This window comes from Dama dama, chromosome 17, assembly GCF_033118175.1.
Source record: "Dama dama isolate Ldn47 chromosome 17, ASM3311817v1, whole genome shotgun sequence".
In the NCBI taxonomy this organism is placed as follows: Eukaryota; Metazoa; Chordata; class Mammalia; order Artiodactyla; family Cervidae; genus Dama; species Dama dama.
This window is the reverse complement of record NC_083697.1, coordinates 40,726,165-40,747,741: the sequence shown is the minus strand read 5'-3', so window position 1 is coordinate 40,747,741 and position 21,577 is coordinate 40,726,165. Positions and strand designations below refer to the sequence as shown.

Sequence of the window (21,577 nt, the reverse complement as noted above, 5' to 3'; positions counted from 1 at the left end):
AAATCCTGGGTTAAACTAAATTATGTAAATTTATTTACTGTAGAACAGCTCAGTTTCTTTAATATGCTCAAAGGAAGACAGGATATGCAAAGTTTCCAAACATTTAAAAACCATGGAAACATTAGCTGGCAGGCTGCTGTTCTTCAGAAACAATTTGCAAAATATTGCCTTATAGTACAAAACTTCAGTCACTTGTACCAGGCCAAGTGTGTACGCATTCATGCACACGAACACCTCAAAAACTCATCTTTACATTCTGTCATTCTAAAAAAAACTCAAAATTCTGACTTTGTCAATAGTTATCCTTGCGGCCCATCTGCACAGCCTCCACTGGATGGTAATATTAGCTTATTCTCTAATTTTTACCACAGGCTCTAAACTTTGCAACATGCTTATCCGCTTTTTCATCCATATGGATTCTCCTTCAGCTATTATAATCAAAAGCTGTTAATCCAAGTAGACTCTCTTCATATAGCATGGTCTACAACTGTCTGATAACTAGTTCTTACAAAAATCATACTTTATAAAATGCCATTTATAGAAGGTCCCTACAGGGCAGTTTATATATACTGAATTCCAACAGAGCAAATGTAAGTTGCATACTTTAACTTAGCTTCTAGAAGAATTAGTTTCAAAGGGTTGTTTTTCATTTATTTATTTTCAGCTGCACTACGTGGCTTGCGGGATCTTAGTTCCCTGAACAGGGGTTGAACCTAGGACATGGCAGTGAAAACCCAGAATCCAAACCACAAGGCCACCATAGAACTCCCTGTTTTGATTTTATACTCTAACTTTTTTAGTCAAAAGTATGTATAAAAGGGCTTCCCTGAGAGCTCAGTTGACAAGGAATCTGCCTGCAATGCAGGAGACCCCGCTTCGATTCCTGGGTCAGGAAGATCTGCTAGAGAAGGGCTAGGCTACCCACTCCAGTATTCTTGGATTTCCCTTGTGGCTCAGCTGGTAAAGAACCAGCCTGCAGTGCCAGAGACTGGGGTTTGATCCCTGGGTTGGGAAGATCCCCTGAGAAGGAAAAGGCCACCCACTTCAGTATTCTGGCCTGGAGAATTCCATGGACTATATAGTATGTATAAAAGTATGTATAAAAGTCATATAAATACCTTTCTGCACTAGCTACGAAAATGTGGCTCAAGATAGATTCACTAGAAAATGATAGTAAGTAAAACCTAGATAATACATACTATTTGCCTTCAGTATTCTAGGTATTTATTTATATTCTCATTCACTGAATTCTTTTACATATGAGGAAACTGAATCACACAGAGGTAACGAATCTTGCAGAACAGTCACACAGCTAGTAAGGGGTAAGAAGAAATTTGGACTAAAGAGGTCCGGCTTCAGTGTTTGTGGCCTTAACCAAAATACTGTATTAATATTCCCATTTGATTTTCTCAAAATCTGTTTTATAACTTAGCAATAGAAGCATGTTACTTTGCTGAGGCCCTGCCATATTTACTGCTTTCTCATCATATGAGTTATATTTTTTATCTGATCATATGATTATATCTTATTTTATCATGCCTGTCAGAAAGCTTGGAGTACATAAAACATAAAACTCAATCACAGCAAGTCCATAGATTAAAGTTGCTAAATTGTGATTTTTCTATTTCTATCATTATCCTCCTCCTCTTCCTCGTCATCACCATCATAATTTTCATCATTTTTGCTATTCCCTTATTGTAATCTTCTTACAGACCTAATTTCAAAATTTGGGTGAAATTAGGTCAAACAGAGATAAACACAATAAATAATTTACTGATCATCCCAAGAGTATTTCCTAAAATGTCTTCTGAATCAAGGAGATATTATAATTTGCATATTTTAGTGTCAGAATATTTCATTGTACTCTATAGAAAATTTTCATTCAACTCTTTAAAAATGGCAGTCCTTATATGATATTCCCCTATCATTTGCCAGAACATTAATTTGATCAGAACACTCAAATGTTACACCACTATAAGCTAAACAATTAAACTAGTCAATTCAGTCATCATTCTTGACAGTTACAAACACTGTGTTTTACTTACTTATAACAAATACTTAACATACTTTAAAATATTTAATAAAGAATCAAGATTAAACAAAGCTGATGTTTTCTAGAATGCTCCTCTATGGGCAGAGTGGTTATTTATATTTACATCCTGAATGATCAGTGCTGGGGCTATCCTGCTTACTAGATATTTTCAATATCATCCTTGAATATAAGTTCCACAAAGCTTACCTGTTGTCACACCATGAACTACCCCTTCCTTGGTTTTGGATCCTACAAAAACAAACAAATTCAAACCATAAGCTTCAAAGTCACCTTTACTGCGAATGAGCTTTTAAATACATCTAATGGAAAAATAATATCTCACTCTTCAAAAACCCACATGTAAAGATATCTTCAGGGAGCAAAAAATTTAAAACAAAGAAATTTAGTAACCATTACAACAAATGCAACAAAGCAAAGCTAACCGGATATGCTCCAATTAAGATTTTAGCACACAATAATAGCTTTTCAACCCTTGTGTCCCACTTCACATATCAACTTACAGAAAGTAAAAAAGAAAAGGTGAGAAAACACAGGGTCTGGCTGGGAAGGTGATTTTGGATTCAGAACTGCAGAAGCTCTACTAAAATGCAATACAAAGAAAGATTACTTAATCCATGGAACACAAATGGATGGGGGAAGGAGAGAGGGAATTCATAGTTGTTGAACATCTATTATGAAAAAGGCATTTTTCATTTCATTTAATGTTTGTAATAACCCCCCATTTCACATCATGCCCATTTTACTACACATGAAGCAATTACAAATTAAAGTTAAATGATTTGTCTGAAGTCACCAGCTACAAGCATGTTCAAATTAAGGGCTCTGTGACCCTAAGCCCATATTGTTTCTACGAAACCAGGCAAATCTTTAGAAGGAATACAGTATTTTAGCACTGAAGTATGACTGATGCTAGCTTCGAGAAGGGGCAAGATAGTAATTTTCCCCAAATCTTGACCATTACCAAACTTTTACACAAAGAATTTATTAATATGTATTGGTAAAATTAAGTTTGTGAATAATTTTATTCATCAGCTCTCTAATGTTGGATTTATTAGTGTAATTCATACAGCTTTTTAATGATCTTGGAGACAATAACAACAAAAAGAAAATTCATTTGAAAACTACCCTATAAGCTAAATAAAGTAATTCTATCAGAGAAGAATGTAAGGAAATTAGGACTGAAAAACTGGGAAATGAATATTTATCATTCTCTACCTGCCACTCCTTCAACACCTTATTTTTAAAAACAACTAGTAAAAATATATTTTAACAATTGTATATTCTCTCTGCCTCAGTTGTACCTGATAATTTGATCTTCGGCTGAATCATGGAATGTATCCTGAACCAAACATACAAGAATGTCTTAATGAGTTTCTTTGCATCAAACCAATTACCTGTTTTCGGTTTTCATAATTGTTTAGTAGTATGTTACTGATGATTAACTTTTAATTGATAAGTAACCTGTAAATGAAAAGATAAAGCTACAAAATACGTGCCCAGTGGTATGTCACCAGTAATGTGATAGACAGATAGACCTTATAGATAAGTAGATCTCATAACAGATAAAGCTGAAGAGACCCTAGATCTGATGGCTTCCCTAAGCTGATGTAGCCCACATCCATTCCCCTCTTGTCTCTTATGACTTCACAAAGCTGCAGAGTGGAGAAGATCAGAAATGATGCCTGGGCATTGCCAAGGACTCAATTATGCTGTTGTGCATGTCATGTTGACTATCTCAGTATGGTGGAGGTGAAGCAAATTGTGACTTGGGAGTTTGACATCAATCCACAGTCTTGACCACTGCTACTTATTGAGCAGGATCTCACTGGAAGAGTTTTGAAGGTCATTTTCTTGCCTTTACTGTTAGAATACTTGGCAGAGAACTGCATTTTTTTTTTTGCTTTTGAATTTCACTCTCAACTTACAATTTCTAAACGATTTGATTGAGAAATTTTTGGTCCATTAAATTGAAGTAGGTTGACTGAAAATTTGTATACAAAGATATCACAAAAGGAGAAAAAAACAAAAATAATATTGATTATGGTGGTTCATCAATTAGCATTAAAAGCTAGCTACTGAAAGTATATTATAAATGAATGAGATTACTTTCTCATGAGGCTTAAGAAAACAGTGTGCTAAACTTCTTCAGCCATAAGTGAAAGAGGAAAATTTTCCCTAGTTACTTCTAATCTTTCAAACTAGTTATTGATAATAGTTCTTATAATGAAGGATAAAATTATCAAAAGAAAATACATTGACAAATTATTCTGCTGCAGAGTTTGTGTGTGTGTGCTGATCGCTCAGTCCTGTCAGACTCTTTGCAACCCCATGGGCGGTAGCCCATCAAGCTCCTCTGTCCGTGGGATTCTCCAGGCAAGAATACTGGAGTGGGTTGCCATTCCCTTCTCCAGAGGATCTTTCTGACCCAGGGATCGAACCCAGGTCTCCTGCTTGGCGCAGATTCTTTACCACTGGAGCCACCAAGCAGCCTTGTTGGAGTTTATTTGACAATAATAACCATGGCTCCTACATATAAAAGTACACGTACAAAAATTCTCAATGAAATGTTAATGAATCAAACACAACAATGCATTAAGAGAATTACACATCACAATCAGGTGGCATTTATCATAGGTATGCAAGGCCGATTCAATGTTTGAAAGTCAATTAAGTAATTCATATCAGCAGGCTCAAAAAGACAAGTGTCATGATCATATTAATAGATGCAGAAAGAGCATTTGCAAAACTCAACACCTACTTGTGATAAAAAAAAAAACCCTCCCAGTAAACTAGAAATAGAGAACTTTCCCAACCTGATAGAAAGTATCTACCAAAAAGTCTACAGCTAACATCATATTTCATTGTGAGACACTAGGAACTTTATTACCAGGAACAAGGCAATAACATCCCCTTTCACTAGTCCTTCACCATCATACAGGAAGCCCTAGCTATTGCAGTAAGACGAGGAAATAAAAGATATCTGGCTGGGAAAGATGAAACAAAACTGTCAAGAATCAACAAAAAATATCCTGGTGCTGATAAGTTATCATAGAAAGATTGCAGGATGCAAGGTTAAAAAGTCAATCACCTTCCTATATACCAGTAATGAACGAGCAGAATTTGAAATTAAAAACATAGTATAATTTACATTAGCATCAAAAACAAAATACCTGGGCATAAATTTAATGCAATATATACAAGATCTATATGGGAAAAATTATGTAGCTTTGATAACAAAATCAAAGAACTATATAAATAGATATTCCACATTCATGGATAGAAGACAGAATATTAACAACATGTTAGCTCTTCCCAACTTGATTTTACAGTTCCGTGTTATATATATACATACATACACATATATATATAGAGAGAGAGAGAACCACCAACTCAATGGACATGAATTTGAGCAAATTTCAGGAGATAGTGGAGGACAGAGCAGCCCACTGTGCCATGGTCCATAGGGTCATAGAGTTGGACATGACTTAGCAACTGAGCAACAATCTCAAGTAAAACCCCAGTAATTTTGTGGATATTGACAAACTGATTCTAAAGTTTATGTGGAGAGGCAAAGATCAAAAATAGCCAAAATGGTATTGAAGAAGAACAAAGTTAGAGGACTGATACTACTTACAAAGCTGTCATAATCAACACAATGATATTGGTGAAAGAATAAACAAATAGATCAAGGGACTGGAAAAGAGAGCCCAGAAATACACAAACATAAATGTAATCAGCTGATTTTTGACAAAGGAAAAAAGGCAATAAAATGGAGCAAAGATAGTCTTTAAACAAATGGTGCTAGAACTGGACATCTACATGAAAAAAATAATTTTATACAACTTTATACCCTTCACAAGCAAATAATCCAAAATGAATCACAGCCTTAAGTGTAAAATGTGAAACTATAAAACTTCTAGAAGATCACATTGAAGAACATCTACATAATCTCAAGTATGGCAATGACTGTTGAGCTATAACACCAAAGACACACTCCATTAAATCATTAATAAGTGAGAATTCATTTAAATTAAAAACTTCTATGAAAGACAATTTCAAAAGAATGAGAAAACAATCTGCAGACAGGAAAATATTTATGAAATATCTGAAAAAGAAGACAAAGAACTCTTAAAAATCAACAATAAGAAAACAAATAACCTGATTAAAAAATAGGCCAAAGATCTTAATAGATACTTCATCAAAGAAGATGTGGAGATGGTAGATAAGCATTTGAGAAGATGCACCACATCCTATGTCACCAGTTTTAAAATACAAATTAAAATAACAGTGCAATGCCACTACATATGTATTAGTATGGCCAAAGTCCAGAACACTGACAGTATCAAATTTTGTCAAGGAAGTAGAGTAACAAAAACTGTCATTAATTGCTGGTAGGAATGCAAAATGGTGCAGTCCCTGCGGAAGACAGTTTGATGGTTTCTTTGAAAACTAAACATATTTTATCATATGACCCAGCAATTGTTGTGCTCTTTGATATTTACCCAAAGGCGCTGAAATCTTATGTACACACAAAAACCTGCACATAGACGTTTACAGCAGCTTTATTCATAAATGCCAACTCTTTGAAGCAAGTAAGATGCCCTCCAAGTACCTCCAAGATTGTAGGAGGTGAATGATAAACTATGATACACTGAGACAACAGAATATTATTTGGCACTAAAAAGAAATGAGCCATACAAAGACATGAAAGAAATTTAAATGCATATTATTAATTGAAAGAAGCCAATCTCAACAGCCTAAATAATATATGATTCCATTGATATGACATTTTGGAAAAGGCAAAACTATGGAGAGAAAAAGATCAGTGACAGCCAGAGGTTGGGAGAAGGCCATGAATAAACAGAGCACAGAGGATTTTTAGGACACTGAAAATACTCTATATATTATAATGATGAATGTGTGTGTATGTTAGTCACTTAGTTGTGTCTGACTCTTTGTGACCCCATGGGCTGCAGCCTACCAGGCTCCTCTGTCCATGGGAATCTCCAGGCAGGAATACTGGAGTGGACTGCCATTTCCACATTTGTGCAAACTCACAGAACATATTGCAGCAAGAGTGATCCTTAATGGAAGCTATAGAGTTCCGATGATTATGATGTGTCAATGTAGGTTCATAAGCTATAACAGTTGTACCATCTGGTAAAGGATGTTGGTAATTGGAGAGGCTATGCGTGTGTGGGGGGAGGGGTACATGGGAAACCTCTATATATCAATTTTTCTGTTAATTTAAAACTGTTATAAAAATTAAGTCTTTAATTTGTTAAAAGTATGCCTTTTTACTTATAGGTTCTGCTTTATTATGATGTTCTCACAAGAACTCTGCAAGGTACTTGCATTTATTCAAATTGTATTTTTACAAATGAGTAAAGTGATGCTTAGATATGTTAAGTACCTTCCCCATTATCCTAGAGGTAAAAAGTGGTATAGTCTGGACTGGAATTTAAGTTTAACATTAAATCTACATTTTTTCCTACTTTATCAGGAGTCAGTAAACTATAGCCTATGAGCCAAATAAACTCTCCAGCTGTTTTGGTAAGTAAAGTTTTATAGGAACATAGTCACCCTAATTATTGTTTATGGCTGCTTTCACTTCAGGGGAGCAAAGTTGATCAGTTGAAACAGATATCACACCCTAAAATTACTCACTACCCCTTTACGGAAAAAGCTTGCCAACACCTGGTAGTACTATAACTTCACAAGGTCATGCTTCATCCTGAATTACGTATTTGTGTTCAACTTTTAACTGACTTTAAAATATTAAGTGATAAATAGTATATAGAATGCACTCTGCTAAATACCATAATAAACACTGAAGATTATTTTTTAAAATAATATGTGTTTATTTAAACACATTTAAAATAAATGTGTTATCTGCACATAAACAAATTGAAATTTCATATAATAATCTCAGACAAAATAACAGAATTAATCTCTAAAAATTAAGTCATTTTATTTGCCCAAACTCATGGCTGAAAATGAAAACAAGTACAATGTTTTCCAGATGATAATCCTGCTTATTACCTCGAAAACAGCAATGTGTTAATTTAATAGCCAGTGGTTCTTGGGCTCATTCAAATCTAATAAATCAATATTATCCTACTAAAAAAATCTTAAAAGTAACTAAGTTATAAAGTAACTGAAATCAAGGAATGGTTACAAAGCATGCACTTGGACAACCTGGAACACTGAGGACAAATATAAAAATACTGATTATCTGAATGTCACTGATTCAGTATTCCAAATTCCACCTAAAAAGATACAATCCACATTTCACAAGGAAAAAACCGAGATTAACTCATTGACTTTTCCCTCTTGTAACATCTTTTAATCCAATGATTTTCTGAAAATATATTTTAAGATAAAGAGTAATTTAACTAGAGGTTTGTGGTAAGATTAAACCAAAATAAAAAGTCTATGAACAAGAGAAAAAATATGAGAAATATTCATAAAAATCATTCCAAGTATAACTTTTCTCCAGCCCATCTATATCAAAGAGACGATATAGCTTTCTTTCACTCCACAGACATAGACAGAGTATTCTACACAATCCCTTATGCTCATCCTCCACTTTATTACTCATCCTTTGGCTACTGTTGCTACACCTGCTACCAGAGAATGTGACCTAGCTCAGAAGAGAAAAAGAAGAGGCAGAATGGGCAGTGGGTGAATGTATGCTCATGTGCCTGTTTGTATCCCTATAGATGAGTGTGTGTCTATGTGCATGCCTATTTCTTCACCCAAAGAATTCCAGGTGAGTTGGGAAACAACACCCAACCTAACACAGTTCAAGATTAAAAAAAAAAAAGAGTAGGGCTTCCCTGATAGCTCAGTTGGTAAAGAATCCGCCTGCAATGCAAGAGACCCTGGTTTGATTCCTGGGTCAGGAAGAGCTTCTGGAAAAGGAATAGGCTACCCGCTCCAGTATTTTTGGACTTCCCTTGTGGCTCAGCCAGTAAAGAATCCAGTTGAAATGCGGGAGACCTGGGTTCGATCCCTGGGGAGATCTGTGTTCAATCCCTGGGTTGGGAAAATCCCCTGGAGAAGGAAAAGGTTATCCACTCCAGTATTCTAACCCGGAGAATCTCCATGGACAGTCCATGGGATCAGAGAGTCAGATGGGATGGAGTGACTTTCACTTCACTGCAAGAATACTCTGATGTGGGAATTTATAAACAAGGAAAAACAGTAAGCATCTAATTTATTGTATCATTTGATAAATGAACTATATAAATGTCTCAGAGGTATTACCAGCCCTCAAGCAATTTCTTGAGCTTAGTTCCCAACTTACTAAGTGGTCACAAGAAGTAACTCCAAAGACTTGTCTGTCCTTTCCATTTTAAGGTCACAGTAGGTCTCTCTTTACATATCTCAAGATTATATCAACATCTTACTTTTAAATTAGGATACACTGAAATTAGCATATATTATTCATGAAGATAAATCAAAAGCTCATGAAGGAGTTTGATTTTAAGATACTATTGAATATTTTCTAAGACAGAGTTTTTAAAACTGTCCTCAGAGTCCCGACCCAGGGATCAAACCCAGGTCTCCCGCATTGCAGACAGACACTTTAACCTCTGAGCCACCAGGCAAACCCAACTTATGCTAGAAACATTCATTTTAAAAAAGAAACAAAGTCCTAAATATTACTGCAAAATTAAATAGTCTGGAAAAACAAAATAGCCCCACTTTTTATATTAGCTCACATACACACATTGACCTACCTACACACACCTCTGATTCAGCCCATCACTTTGAGGAGTGGAGATGCAAAACTGAATCAAGTGAGAAACACCAGCATTTAAAGCATCAATCATCCTAACCCATCAATCCCAAATAAATACCGAAGTGGCGTTCAGGGCTTACCTACCTACATAGAGAACACCTTCTTTTGTCTTTCCCGCTGCTTCTGCCACACCCTGCTTGGTTTTTTCAGCAGCTGCCACGACTCCCTCCTTGGCCTTTGAAAGTCCTTTCATGAAAACATCCATGGCTAACGAATTCCTTCACACCACACTGGAGAGCACAAAATACACTTTGAGAACTTCAGCGTAAAAAACGAAATTAGAACCACCCAAAGTAAAAACTATTGAAAGATCAGTAGAATCCTCAAAAGAGTGAGATCATCTTAAGCGTACCTCCACTTCAACCACTGGACAAAGGAGGCTTTTCTTAGCTTTTGCATTAAAAATTTAGCATCTTCCATCCATCTTGGCTGGATAAAGTCTAGCCGCCTAAACATGGATTAGGATGAATCACATGAGCTGTTCTTACGCGTTTCCGAAGTGGAATTGCACGAAAAGATAGACTCCTCTTTTAACTTCCCAGGGTCCAAATGGTGACAGTGTAAGTTAGAAGTGCGTTTTAGAAGACACCACAGGAAAAGGAAAGGGACCTGAGGCAGGGGGTCAGGGACACGCGTAAATTCCAGAAGGCAGCTAACCGATCAATCACGAGTAGGGCAGGGAAGGAACCACTCACTCTGGGTGTGGCTGAACCTCAGGCCAACTGCGAGCCCACCGCCTCCGCTCTAATACACCCAACCACGCACCCGACCCTGGGCTATCAACCCAGAGCGTGCAGGAGGGCGCGAGTTCACACCCGCGGAAGCCTCGGGAGGCGCGCCAGACGCCCGTGGGGGCGTTCTCAGCTCCCGGAACCAGCCCCCCACCCGGCGCCGCACCTGTTAACCCCTTATCACCTGTTGACTCGCCCTCTCAGCGCTCCGGCTTAACGATTTGCCAAACGCAGCTTGTTTACTTCCCAGAGAGGGCGGACTGGGGGCGGGGGGCGGTTAAAGCCAGCGACAAACAAAAGTTGAATACTCATACTCCCTGGAGCATCCTCGCGTTCCCCAAAGGAAAAGCTGATCCCTGAGAATCCAGACCTCTCGGCCTCTGAGGACCAGAAGAGGGAAGTAATCGCAGCGGGAGGAAAACAGGTCAATTTACTTTCCTCAAGCTCACCCGCGGGATAAGTACTCACCTCGGAGAGAGACTCGACTACAGCCGGTCCTCCGTGCAGCCCGCCCACCGCCGCCCCCCGACCCCTCGCGCGCGCCCCCGGGCGTCCGCAAGGACTCCTCCCACCTGGTGTTCGCGCCTTCCAAAGCTGCCCAGTTAGCTCCACAAGCCCTTACCAGATTTCCTCGGCTCCTCGGAACTCCAGTTTCTCCCCCACCCCCACTTTAACAAAATTTAAGAACAATTCCCAAAGGTTATTTAAGTGGGAAGAGAGAGGATAAAGAGCGCACAGGAAAGGTGCAGGTGGCGCCAGAAGAGGGGTGGTCCCCAGAGGAGGCGGCTGTCGGCGCAAGCCTGCGCTGGGAGGCGGGGGGCGTGGGAGGCAAACCCACGAACCTGCCGTCGAATTGCCAGTCCTCGTCCCCCGCACGAGCGGATTCGAGAGAAAAAGGCAGAAGGTCGGAAGGGAAGGGTGGAGGGGGGCGGGGGGAGCCGGGCAGAGCGCCAAGGATGCTAAAGGCGCGGCTCGGCCCCTGGGTCCGCTCTAGAGCCAGCACACACCTCACCCCGCGTCGCCGCGCGCGCTCGCTCGCCCCCGCTCCTTCCAGTCTCCGCGGTCCTCCTCCTCCCCTTCCTCTCACCGCCTCCGCGGCTGATTTGTCAGCTCCTCTCCCCGCCCCTCTCCTGGCGCTCGCCGCTTTCCCAGCCGCGTGCAGTTCACTCCTCTCCTGGGATGGGGATGGGGATGGGGGTGGGGGAAGACCGAACCTCCAACTCCCGCCTGGACCTGGAGGACTGGAAGATGGGGTGCTCTGCTGCTCACCTCGAGTTCAGGGTCACGGGAGCTCTCATGGAGATCCCGAGTGTTAGGCTTGGGCTGAAGTCTCTCCCTCTTTCCCATCATCCCGCCCCCACCCCTTGTCTCCGCCTTTCCCGCTGGCTCCTCGCGGGGACCCCCACGTCAGATCGAGCCTCGGGAAGCGGGGAGTGTGACAGGTCGACCACCAAAGACACAGCCAGTCTCTCGAGGAGCTGCTGAAAGAGACAGGCAATCTAGGAAGCGTGCTCACATCTGCTTTGCCAAGAGCACGTTTCCCTCGGATCAATGAAGTGTGATTAACGGTCGTAGGACAAAAGGTTAACGATGCTTTTGTTTAAATATCCCCCAGATTTAGGCCTACTCTTAACCTCTCATGAGCCCGATATGGTCTCGCGGGCGGAGAGGAGACTAGTAAAGAAGAGTTACAGGTTGAAGAGAGGCAGGAGGAGGCTAGTCAAATCCTCTCTCCACCCCACTATCACCATTTTCTTTTCCACCAATCAGCGGCTGCCAGACGCTGTTTTCTTTTCCCATCAGTGGAACAAGGAATAAATATTCCCCAGCCGTGGAAACCAAACGGCTGTAAGGTTTTTCATTCTCAGAATGGGATTTACTTTCCAGATGCAGGTGCCTAGATGGAAGAGACATATCCAGCGTGATTGATTCTCCTGAACCAGTATATCCAATTTTTTCAGAGCCTTCTGAAAAGGGAGATTCTCTCAACACATACCACTCACCTTCCTGACTTCGAATTCGCGTTGTCCTCGGTGCTGACACGCCACCCCATCCCACACACCGGCACACAGACACACGCAAGGGGTTCGAGACAATTTTTGCACTGTTTAACACAATTTCACCTTTAAGAGCTGGAGGGGAAACAGCTGTTCCTGGATCACACCGGAATGGAGAACGAAACTCCTCCCCTCACGGACTCCCTCTGCTTTCTTCGCCTGGTAGGGAGGCTGCTTTTAGACCTGTAACGGAAAAATGCATCTTTGCTCTATGTTTTTTGTTCCTTTGTATTGTGCTTATTTTTTGTAGGGCGGAAAAAAAAGGCTTTCTCTGAAGCTTGCCCCTCTCTCTGATCCTTGCACTCACACTCTGAAATGTGAGTAAAAAGCAATTTAAATCTTCAAATCAACCATTTGAAACCAAAAGAGATGGGAAGCGAGAATATGCTACTTAAGGAACTCTTTGCTCTATTGGTCGGCTCATTTGAAAAGTGGTCTTTCCAAAATACTCATATTTTGCTTCCTTGGGATCGAAGAGGGAAGTTGGGAGCTGGTTTGCTTTATGACTTGTAGAGTTTCAACAAGTTAAGTCCTTCTGTTCATCAATCCCTCTCTTTTCAACTTTTTGCTATGGGAAATGTTCAAACATATACAAAAGTGGAGAAAATAAAGGACTCTCGGCGCAATAGCACCCAACTTCCACTATTTTCCAACTCATGATTAATCGTGTTTCATCTATATTTTCATCCACTCCCCAGTTTTTAATCACTATTCCCATTCCTCATTTTTAACTAAATCCCAAGAATTATGTATATGTTTTCATTTGTAAATAATTCAGCATGCATCCATAAGATATCAGAACTATTTTAAAGTAAATACAATGATGTTTTGATGGTCTTTTTAAAATTTTTAAAGTAAAGTTTGCATGCAGTGATATGTTCCACTCTGTATTCCTTTAAATCCGTTTTGAAAAGTACATGCATTAATGTACCCCACACCATTTTGAAGAAATAAGACATTTTCATCCCCTAGAAATTTCCCTTGTGCCCTTTTCAGTTGTACAGCTTCTAGAATTTCATAAAAATAAAACCATACAATATGAACTTTAAAAAAAATCTCCCTGGCTTCTTCACTCAGCCTAATATTTGGTCATTCATGTTTTTGCATGAACCAGTAGTATTTACTGCTTTCATTTGTTTCTTTTTATTACTGCCAATAATAGTGTTTTGCATTGTGATGCATCACAACTAGTTATTTAATATATTTAGTACATATTTAATATTCAATTATGATATATATATAGTTAACAGAGACCTTCTTGAGTAGTCAAAGGGATGAATAAAGTAACAGATATTTTAGACTCTGTGCAGACCAATGAGAGGATTATTTTTTAGGCACTGTGAAGACAGATAAGAGAATTATTTTGGAGCAGTTGTTACATTTTTCTACTTCTTACAGCATTATATGATTCCACATCTTTATGTGTTACATTATGGTTGGCAAAAGACTATTGTATGATCATTTAATCATAACAAATGGGTAAGTTAACTTTTATTATGTAACTTTTGTAGTCAGGGAATCGAAGGCTCAAAGAATTTTGGTAAAAGGCAGAAACTGCATAGCTTTTAAGTGGCAGAGCTGACATAGGCAGCAGAACTATTCCAAAAGGCCAGTTGTCTCCTGAAATGGCAGTACTCTCTGGTACCTTACTCTCTGGGCATGGGATAGGGTGGGAGGTAAAAGGTGAGACCCAGTTCTGTTAGAAATAGCCTTTGAATTTGGATATGACCTTGGAAATCAAGGAGGGTTTCTGTTCCAAAACATTGCCTTCATATTTGAAATGTTGCCATTTCTATATTAGTAATTATAGGAGAAGTTGATTTCTCATCAACCATAAAAAAGAAAATTATAAAATTATAATTAAATCAAAATTATAAAATAATTTTTTGCCATTTAAAACTTTATGTTTTACTCCTCTTTTCATCCCTCAAAGTGCCTTGAACACAGTAAGCATTCAATAAACTTTTAGTTACTGGTGATATCAGTAGTGACATTTCTTATAGTCTATCTGTATTCTCTGAGCTCAGTATTCCTAAGGAGGCAGAGCAACTCAAGCACAAAGAAGGGAATTGGAAGTTAATAAAGGGTTGTTTAGTTTTTTGTTTTTTGTTTTTTTTTCACTTTCATCATTAGTTTACAGCATAGCCTTCAGATAATTTTTAACTATTAGAATATAACTTTAAAGCTTAAACTAAAAAAATTTAACTAATTGGATGACTTGACCCTCTTAAGGAATATGGAAGGATAACCTGTGGGGAGGCTTTACTGACTGTATGTTTTGTTAATGACTACACTCATGTTTGTTTTACTCTTTGATAAATGAAATCTAGGTATTTTGCTTCTTTTTAATAGGAGTGTTTGAGTTTACTTGAGTCATTTAGCTTAGGAGTAACATCCTGTGAGATGCATGGTTAATCTGACTCTCTGTCTTTCGCATAAAACAAGTGAACTTTCAGGTGTGCCGTGTGGTAAGCTTGAACTACAAAGTGGAATGACATGAAAAATAAGGACGCTTCCGTGACTATAAACGAAAGGAAGGATAAAAATTGATGTAATGTGTTTCAGTAAGGAAAATGCAATCTTTACTATCTCTGAATGATTTTATTCTATATTTGTTGTGAACACAAGGAACAATGTAATGTCGATTCTTGGGCCACCTGTTTCTTATTCTCTGTCTGCCCCGTCCTCTCATCTTCTGTAGATATTTGAAAAACAGGAGGTAGTGAGATCTTGGTAGGCTTCTCTTCTATTTCACAACGGGTACAGAAGGGAAAGCCTAACGCATCCAGTTGGGATGGCATTGTGTGTGATACGGGAAAGGGCTGCACTTGAGACAAGGCAGTAGGGTTACTCCAAAGAGATATAAAAAGGAATAAAGAAAGTGTATAAAGTCCAAAGAAGATTATCTAATTTGACCCTGTGTAAAACTTCGTGTTGTTTCTACAGTGTCATATACAGCAAAAAATAAACTAAAAAAACTAAATGCACTCACACTCAGCCGTGTCCAATTCTTTGTGGTCCCGTGGACTATATCCCGCCAGGCTCCTCTGTCCATGGGGTTTCCCAGGCAAGAATACTGGCATGGATTTCCATTTCCTACTCCAGAGGATCTTCCTGACCCAGGGATTGAACCTGCATCTCTTGTCTTCTGCATTGGCAGGAAGGTTCTTAACCATCAGCGCCACCTGGGAAGCCCAAAAAACAATGGACATTTATTCTAGCACAGTGTCATTTATCCTATTTATCAATATTGTAGTATATCCTCATTAATGTTGAATGACCATAAATTGTGACCACAAGAAATGTCATATGAAATATGTAAAATTCAATTGGATATCATTTTAAATATCCTTGTGATTTTGGTGCTAAGAATATTAAGACATGCAAGATCCAAGATTAAAAACTTCAAAACTAGATAGAAAAGATTTTTTAAATATTTGGGGATCTAAAAGTTCAAATAGATGGCCAGCAGACACATGAAAAGATGCTCAGTATCATGAATTATTAGAGAAATACGAATCAAAACCACAAGGAGGTATCATCTCTCACTAGTCAGTAATAATAAATGTTGGAAAGGGTGTACAAAAAGGAAACTCTCCTATGCTGGCGGTGGGAATGTAATTTGGTGCAGCCACTATGCAGAACACTTTGGAGATTTCTTTAAAATACAGAGTTACCATATGACCCAGTAATTCACTCCTAAAGCAAAAAGATAAGAAAACACTAATTTGAAAAGATACATGCATCTTAATGTTCATAGCAGCAATATTTACAATAGCTAAGACACCTCAGTGCCCATCCGCATATATATGCAATGGGATGCTACTCAGCCATAAAAATTAATGAAATAGTGCCATTTGCAGCAACATGGATGGATTTAGAAATTATCATATTAGGTGAAATCAGACAAATATCATATGATATCACTTATATGTAGCATCTGAAAAATGATACAAATGAACTTATTTATGAAAGAAACAGACTCACAGACATAGAAAACAGACATGATTATCAAAGGGTGAAGATAGAGGGAGGGATAGATTGGGAATTTGAGATTAACATATACACACTACTACCTAGGAATAAACCTACCTAAGGAGACAAAAGGTCTGTAATCAGAAAACTACAAGACATTGATAAAAGAAATCAAAGGGAACATAAACAGACCAAGAGATATACCATGTTCTTGGATTGGAAGAATCAATACTGTGAAAATGACTATACTACCCAAAGCATTCCCTATCAAATGCATTCCCTATCAAATTCAATTCATTTGAATTGGGATTCAATGCATTCCCTATCAAATTACTAAAGGCATTTTTCACAGAACTAGAACAAAAACTTCCACAGTTCATATGAAAACACAAAAGATCCGAATAGCCAAGGCAATCTTTGGAAAGAAAAATAGAACCAGAAGGATCAACCTTCCTGACTTTAGACATACTACTAAGCTACAGTCATCAAGACAGTACTGTACTGGCACAAAGCAGAAATATAGGCCAATAGAACAAGACTGAAATCCCAGAGATAAACCCACACACCTATGGGCACCTTATCTTTGACAAAGGAGACAAGAATATACAATGGAGATAAGATAGTCTCTTCAATAAGTGGTGCTGGGAAAACTGGACAGCTGCATGTAAAAGAATGAAATTAGAACTCTTCATAACACCATACACAAAGATACACTCAAAATGGATTAAAAACCTAAATATAAGGCTAGAAACTATAAAACTCTTAGAGGAAAACATAGGCAGAACACTCCTTAACATAAATCAAATCAAAATCCTGTTTGACTCACCTCCTAGAGTAATGGTAATAAAAACAAAAAATAAACAAATGGGGCCTAATTAAACTTAAAGTCTTTTGCACAGCAAAGGAAACCACAACAAGATGAAAAGATAACCCTCAGAATGGAAAAAAAATAGTTTCAAATTAAGCAACTGAGAAAGGATTAATCTCCAAAATACATAAGCAGCAAAATATACAAACTCAGTATCATAAAAACAAACAACCCAGTCAAAAAAAAGGAGCAGAGGACATAAATAGACATTTCTCCAGAGAAGACATACAGCTGGCTAATAAACACATGAAAAAATGCTCAACATCACTTATAATTAGAGAAATGCAAATCAAAACTAGAATGAGATATTACCTCACACTGGTCAGAATGGCCATCATCAAATTTCTACATACAGTAAAATCTGGAGAGGATACAGAAGAGAGCCCCTTTGCATGGTTGGGGGAATGTAAATCGATACAGCCACTATGGAGAATAATATAGAGATTTCTTTTTAAAAACTAGCAATAAAACTACCATATTACCCAGTAATCCCACTACTGGGCATCTACCCTGAGAAATCCATGATTCTGAAAGACACATCTACCCCAATGTTCATTGCAGCACCATTTACAATAGCCAGGACATAGAAGCAACCTGAAAGTGAAGTCGCTTAGTCGTGTCCAACTCTTTGCGACCCCGTGGGCTGTAGCCTGCTAGGCTCTTCCAACCATGGGGGCTTCCCTGGTGGCTCAGTGGTAAAGAATCTGCCCGCCAATGCAGGAGACATGAGTTTGATCCCTGGGTTGGGAAGATCCCCTGGAGAAGAAGCAACCTAAATGTCCATTGACTGATGAATGGATAAAGAAGTTGTGGTACTTATACACAATGGAATATTACTCAACCATAAAAAGGAATGAATTTGAGTCAGTTCTAGTGAGGTGGATGAAACTAGAGCCTGTTATAGAGAGTGAAGTAAGTCAGAAAGAGAAAAACAAACATCATGCATTAAGGCATATAAATGGAATTTAGAAAAATGGTACGGATGAACCTACTTGCAGGGTAGCAATAGAGACACAGACATAGAGAAGAGACTGGAGGACAGAGCACGAGAAGGAAAGGGGGGGATGAAATGATAGATTAGCACTGAAACATACACATCACCATACACTTTACACAATCACACACATTACAGATGGCCAGTGGGAACTTGCTCTATGACACAGGGAGCTCAAATCTGCTCTGTGACAACCTAGAGGGGTGGGATGGGGTGGGAGGAAGTTTCAAGCGGGAGGGAACTTAAGTATACCTATGGCTGACTCATGTTGAAGTATGGCAGAAACCAACACAACATTGTAAAGCAATTATCCTCCAATTAAAAATAAATTTAAAAACTTCCACACATGACTGTATCTACTGTATAGCACAAGGAACTATATTCAATTTCATCTAATAATTTATAAAGAAAAAGGAATCTGAGAAAGAATGTATGTATTCTGAATCACTTTGGTGTACACTTGAAACACTGTAAATCAATTATAGTCAAAAAATGTTTTAATTATAGATGAAACAAACAAAAATAAAATACTTTAGTAGTAGAAGGGAAAATGTATTTATATACTCAAGACATGAGTAAGCATGGCAGACTTCAGAAAGTAGAGGTACTGGGTACAAGTTAAATGCAGGGACTTATCTAGGCTCTTCTACTTTGTCGCTTGACTGGGAGCAAGTATCCATACTCTTTAACCTATAATTTTTGTCTATAAAATGGGGATTATATCTTATGACTATTGTAAGGAATAAATAATACACTTAGCAAAGAAGCAAGCACAGTGGAATTTCTCAATACAAGTAGCCATTATTATTATCTGACCCCTATGTTTCAGGGTGCCCTAGGAAACACTTTTTTTCATTGCAATAGTTTTCAATATTATTTCTAGCCCTCTGCAACTTCCCCTCCCCCACAAAACAGCTGAGGTATCTGATGCCTCCCCATCGATAACACTGATTTATTATGGCAAGTAAAATATTTGCATCCTGGGACAAAAGTTGTGGGGGGATTAAAGACATTGTTAGCGGTCACTAGATGAAAATCTGCCAGTATCTTTTGTCTCTCCTTAATTCGTAGATTACAATAACAGCATCACTCATGGTAATTTGTTTCAGGAGACTGAATAAATATCTAATAGAAATATTTGCTTTCGTTATTGACAGTTTTACATTCTTGGAATCTGGTTTCGTTAAAGGGGTGGTGGCTGAGTTCTATATGAATTATGTTAATTTTCCAAGGGAGAAAAATAAAATGAAACAACAAATGGACTTCCAAGTTTGACAGACTCATTGTGACAGCACCTCTGAAAGGCTTCAGAATGAATATCCAATTCAGAGATAAACTCAGCCTTTAATGTTCCAGGTGAGTGAAGAATGGACAGACTGATGAGACAGTGACAGATCGACTTATACTTTTCAACAGCATCTGTGTGCAGAAAAGCAGAAAATAAATGGATGAAAAAGCATTTCATGGGAATTTATAATTTGTGTGTGTGTGTGTGTGTGTGTGGTGTTTTAAATTGAAGGTACAAAGCCCTTGTAAGCAGAGAAATCATAACAAATTAGCAAAATGAGTACATTTCTTATAATATTGTAATATCTGGGCATCTGATATATTTTCCTCTGAAGACAATTTGACAGTATGAAGTGGCATTTAAGAAATTTTCTTCAACACTATAAAAAACACATCACTAATATTTTGAAAGCTTGTTATCTCACCTAAAATTGGGAATTTGTAAGAGGGTAAGATAAGAAAATGAGAACAAATTATTTCTTAATGGTTACGTGAAAAATAAATTAACATCAAGACATATTCACATAAATAAATACAGATTTGTTACATCATTTTGCCTAAAATATTATAGTGTATCATATATTTAATCAGTTGTCTATTTTTAACTTTTTATTTTCAATTTTTATGAGCATAACTTGACAATTTTTCTAGTATCTTCACAAAAGTAGGATAAATGCTTATCTATATATTCAGCCTAATAATTTTTCATATACAAAGTATTATGAATGAGTTCCTTTTAAATCAACTTCTCTATAGTAAAATATGATTGCTCTTTAAGTCACAGATTCTTTTCTGAGTCTATTTTTATTTAAGTTTCTCTTAACTTTCCTCCTTAATATATTGTACTAAATGTTTTTTGTTTCTTTTTTTAGGTTAGGATAAGAAGAAACACCTAGTAAATTCCAGGGTACCACAAAGAATGAATTTTTTAATAGAACTGGGATAATTTGGAAATGGTTAAAAAATAAAGTTGTGTATTTTTATTTTTAAATTACCAAAAGTTAAAATGCAGAAGCAGACCTGTTTAAATATGTAAATCTCCAATTTCTACAGGATATCTGACTAGATGTTTCACATGTCACATGACTACATACTCAAATCACAAGGATAAGAAAGAAAAAATAGCATTCAAACATCTTCACATAGTGCAACCATCAATAAGAAAAACTGATTCATGTAAAAATCTAATTGATAGTAATTACTTAAGGGTGTGCAATTGATTTTCAGATAAGGAAGTAGTGTATACGTACCAGATCATCAACATGTTGACGAAAGAATTTTGTTGTTTAGTTGCTAAATCATGTCCAACTCTTTTGTAACCCCATGGACTGTAGCCCATCAGGTTCCTCTGTTCATGGGATTCCCCAGGCAAGAATTTTGGAGTGGGTTGCCATTTTCTTCTTCAGAGGATTTTCTGACTCAAGGATCAAAACCACATCTCCTGCTTGGCAGGCGGATCTTTACCGCTGAACCACCAGGTCAGCCCTTCTTAAACTATAGAGAACATTTAAATAATTAAAATCACTCCCATGCTAAGTCAATTCAGTCATGTCTGACTCTTTGGGACCCCATGGAGTATAGCCCAGCAGGCTTCTCTGTCTATGGGATTCTCCTAAGATAAGTTAAAAATCAATCAAAATGGGACAGATTGATGATAGTCTATAAATATAATAATCACTTGAAATAGCAGAAGAGCTTTCAACATTGCTGTATATATGTAATATTTAGCTAATAATCATATATATATGTCTGTGTGTAATGAAAATAGTTGTTTAGAAAAAGTGTATTTAAACTAGTACACTGCT

At 37.8% G+C, this 21,577-nt stretch overlaps 1 protein-coding gene across 10 annotated transcripts in view; it reads right to left on the bottom strand.

Annotated features, from left to right (window-relative positions):
• The window catches only part of SNCA (synuclein alpha), a 150,079-nt gene extending 137,347 nt beyond the window's left edge, over positions 1–12,732 (bottom strand). The window contains exons 1-4 of one of the 10 annotated variants that reach the window (XM_061164753.1): positions 11,434–11,586; positions 10,213–10,308; positions 9,945–10,090; positions 2,240–2,281 (exon numbers count right to left, since the gene is read on the bottom strand). In XM_061164753.1, the coding sequence (XP_061020736.1) occupies positions 2,240–2,281; positions 9,945–10,065 (163 nt within the window). In that variant the 5' untranslated portion in view covers positions 10,066–10,090; positions 10,213–10,308; positions 11,434–11,586. The other 9 variants (XM_061164758.1, XM_061164756.1, XM_061164763.1 and 6 more) reach the window with 9 other exon arrangements.
• Positions 12,733–21,577: the final 8,845 nt, after the last annotated feature.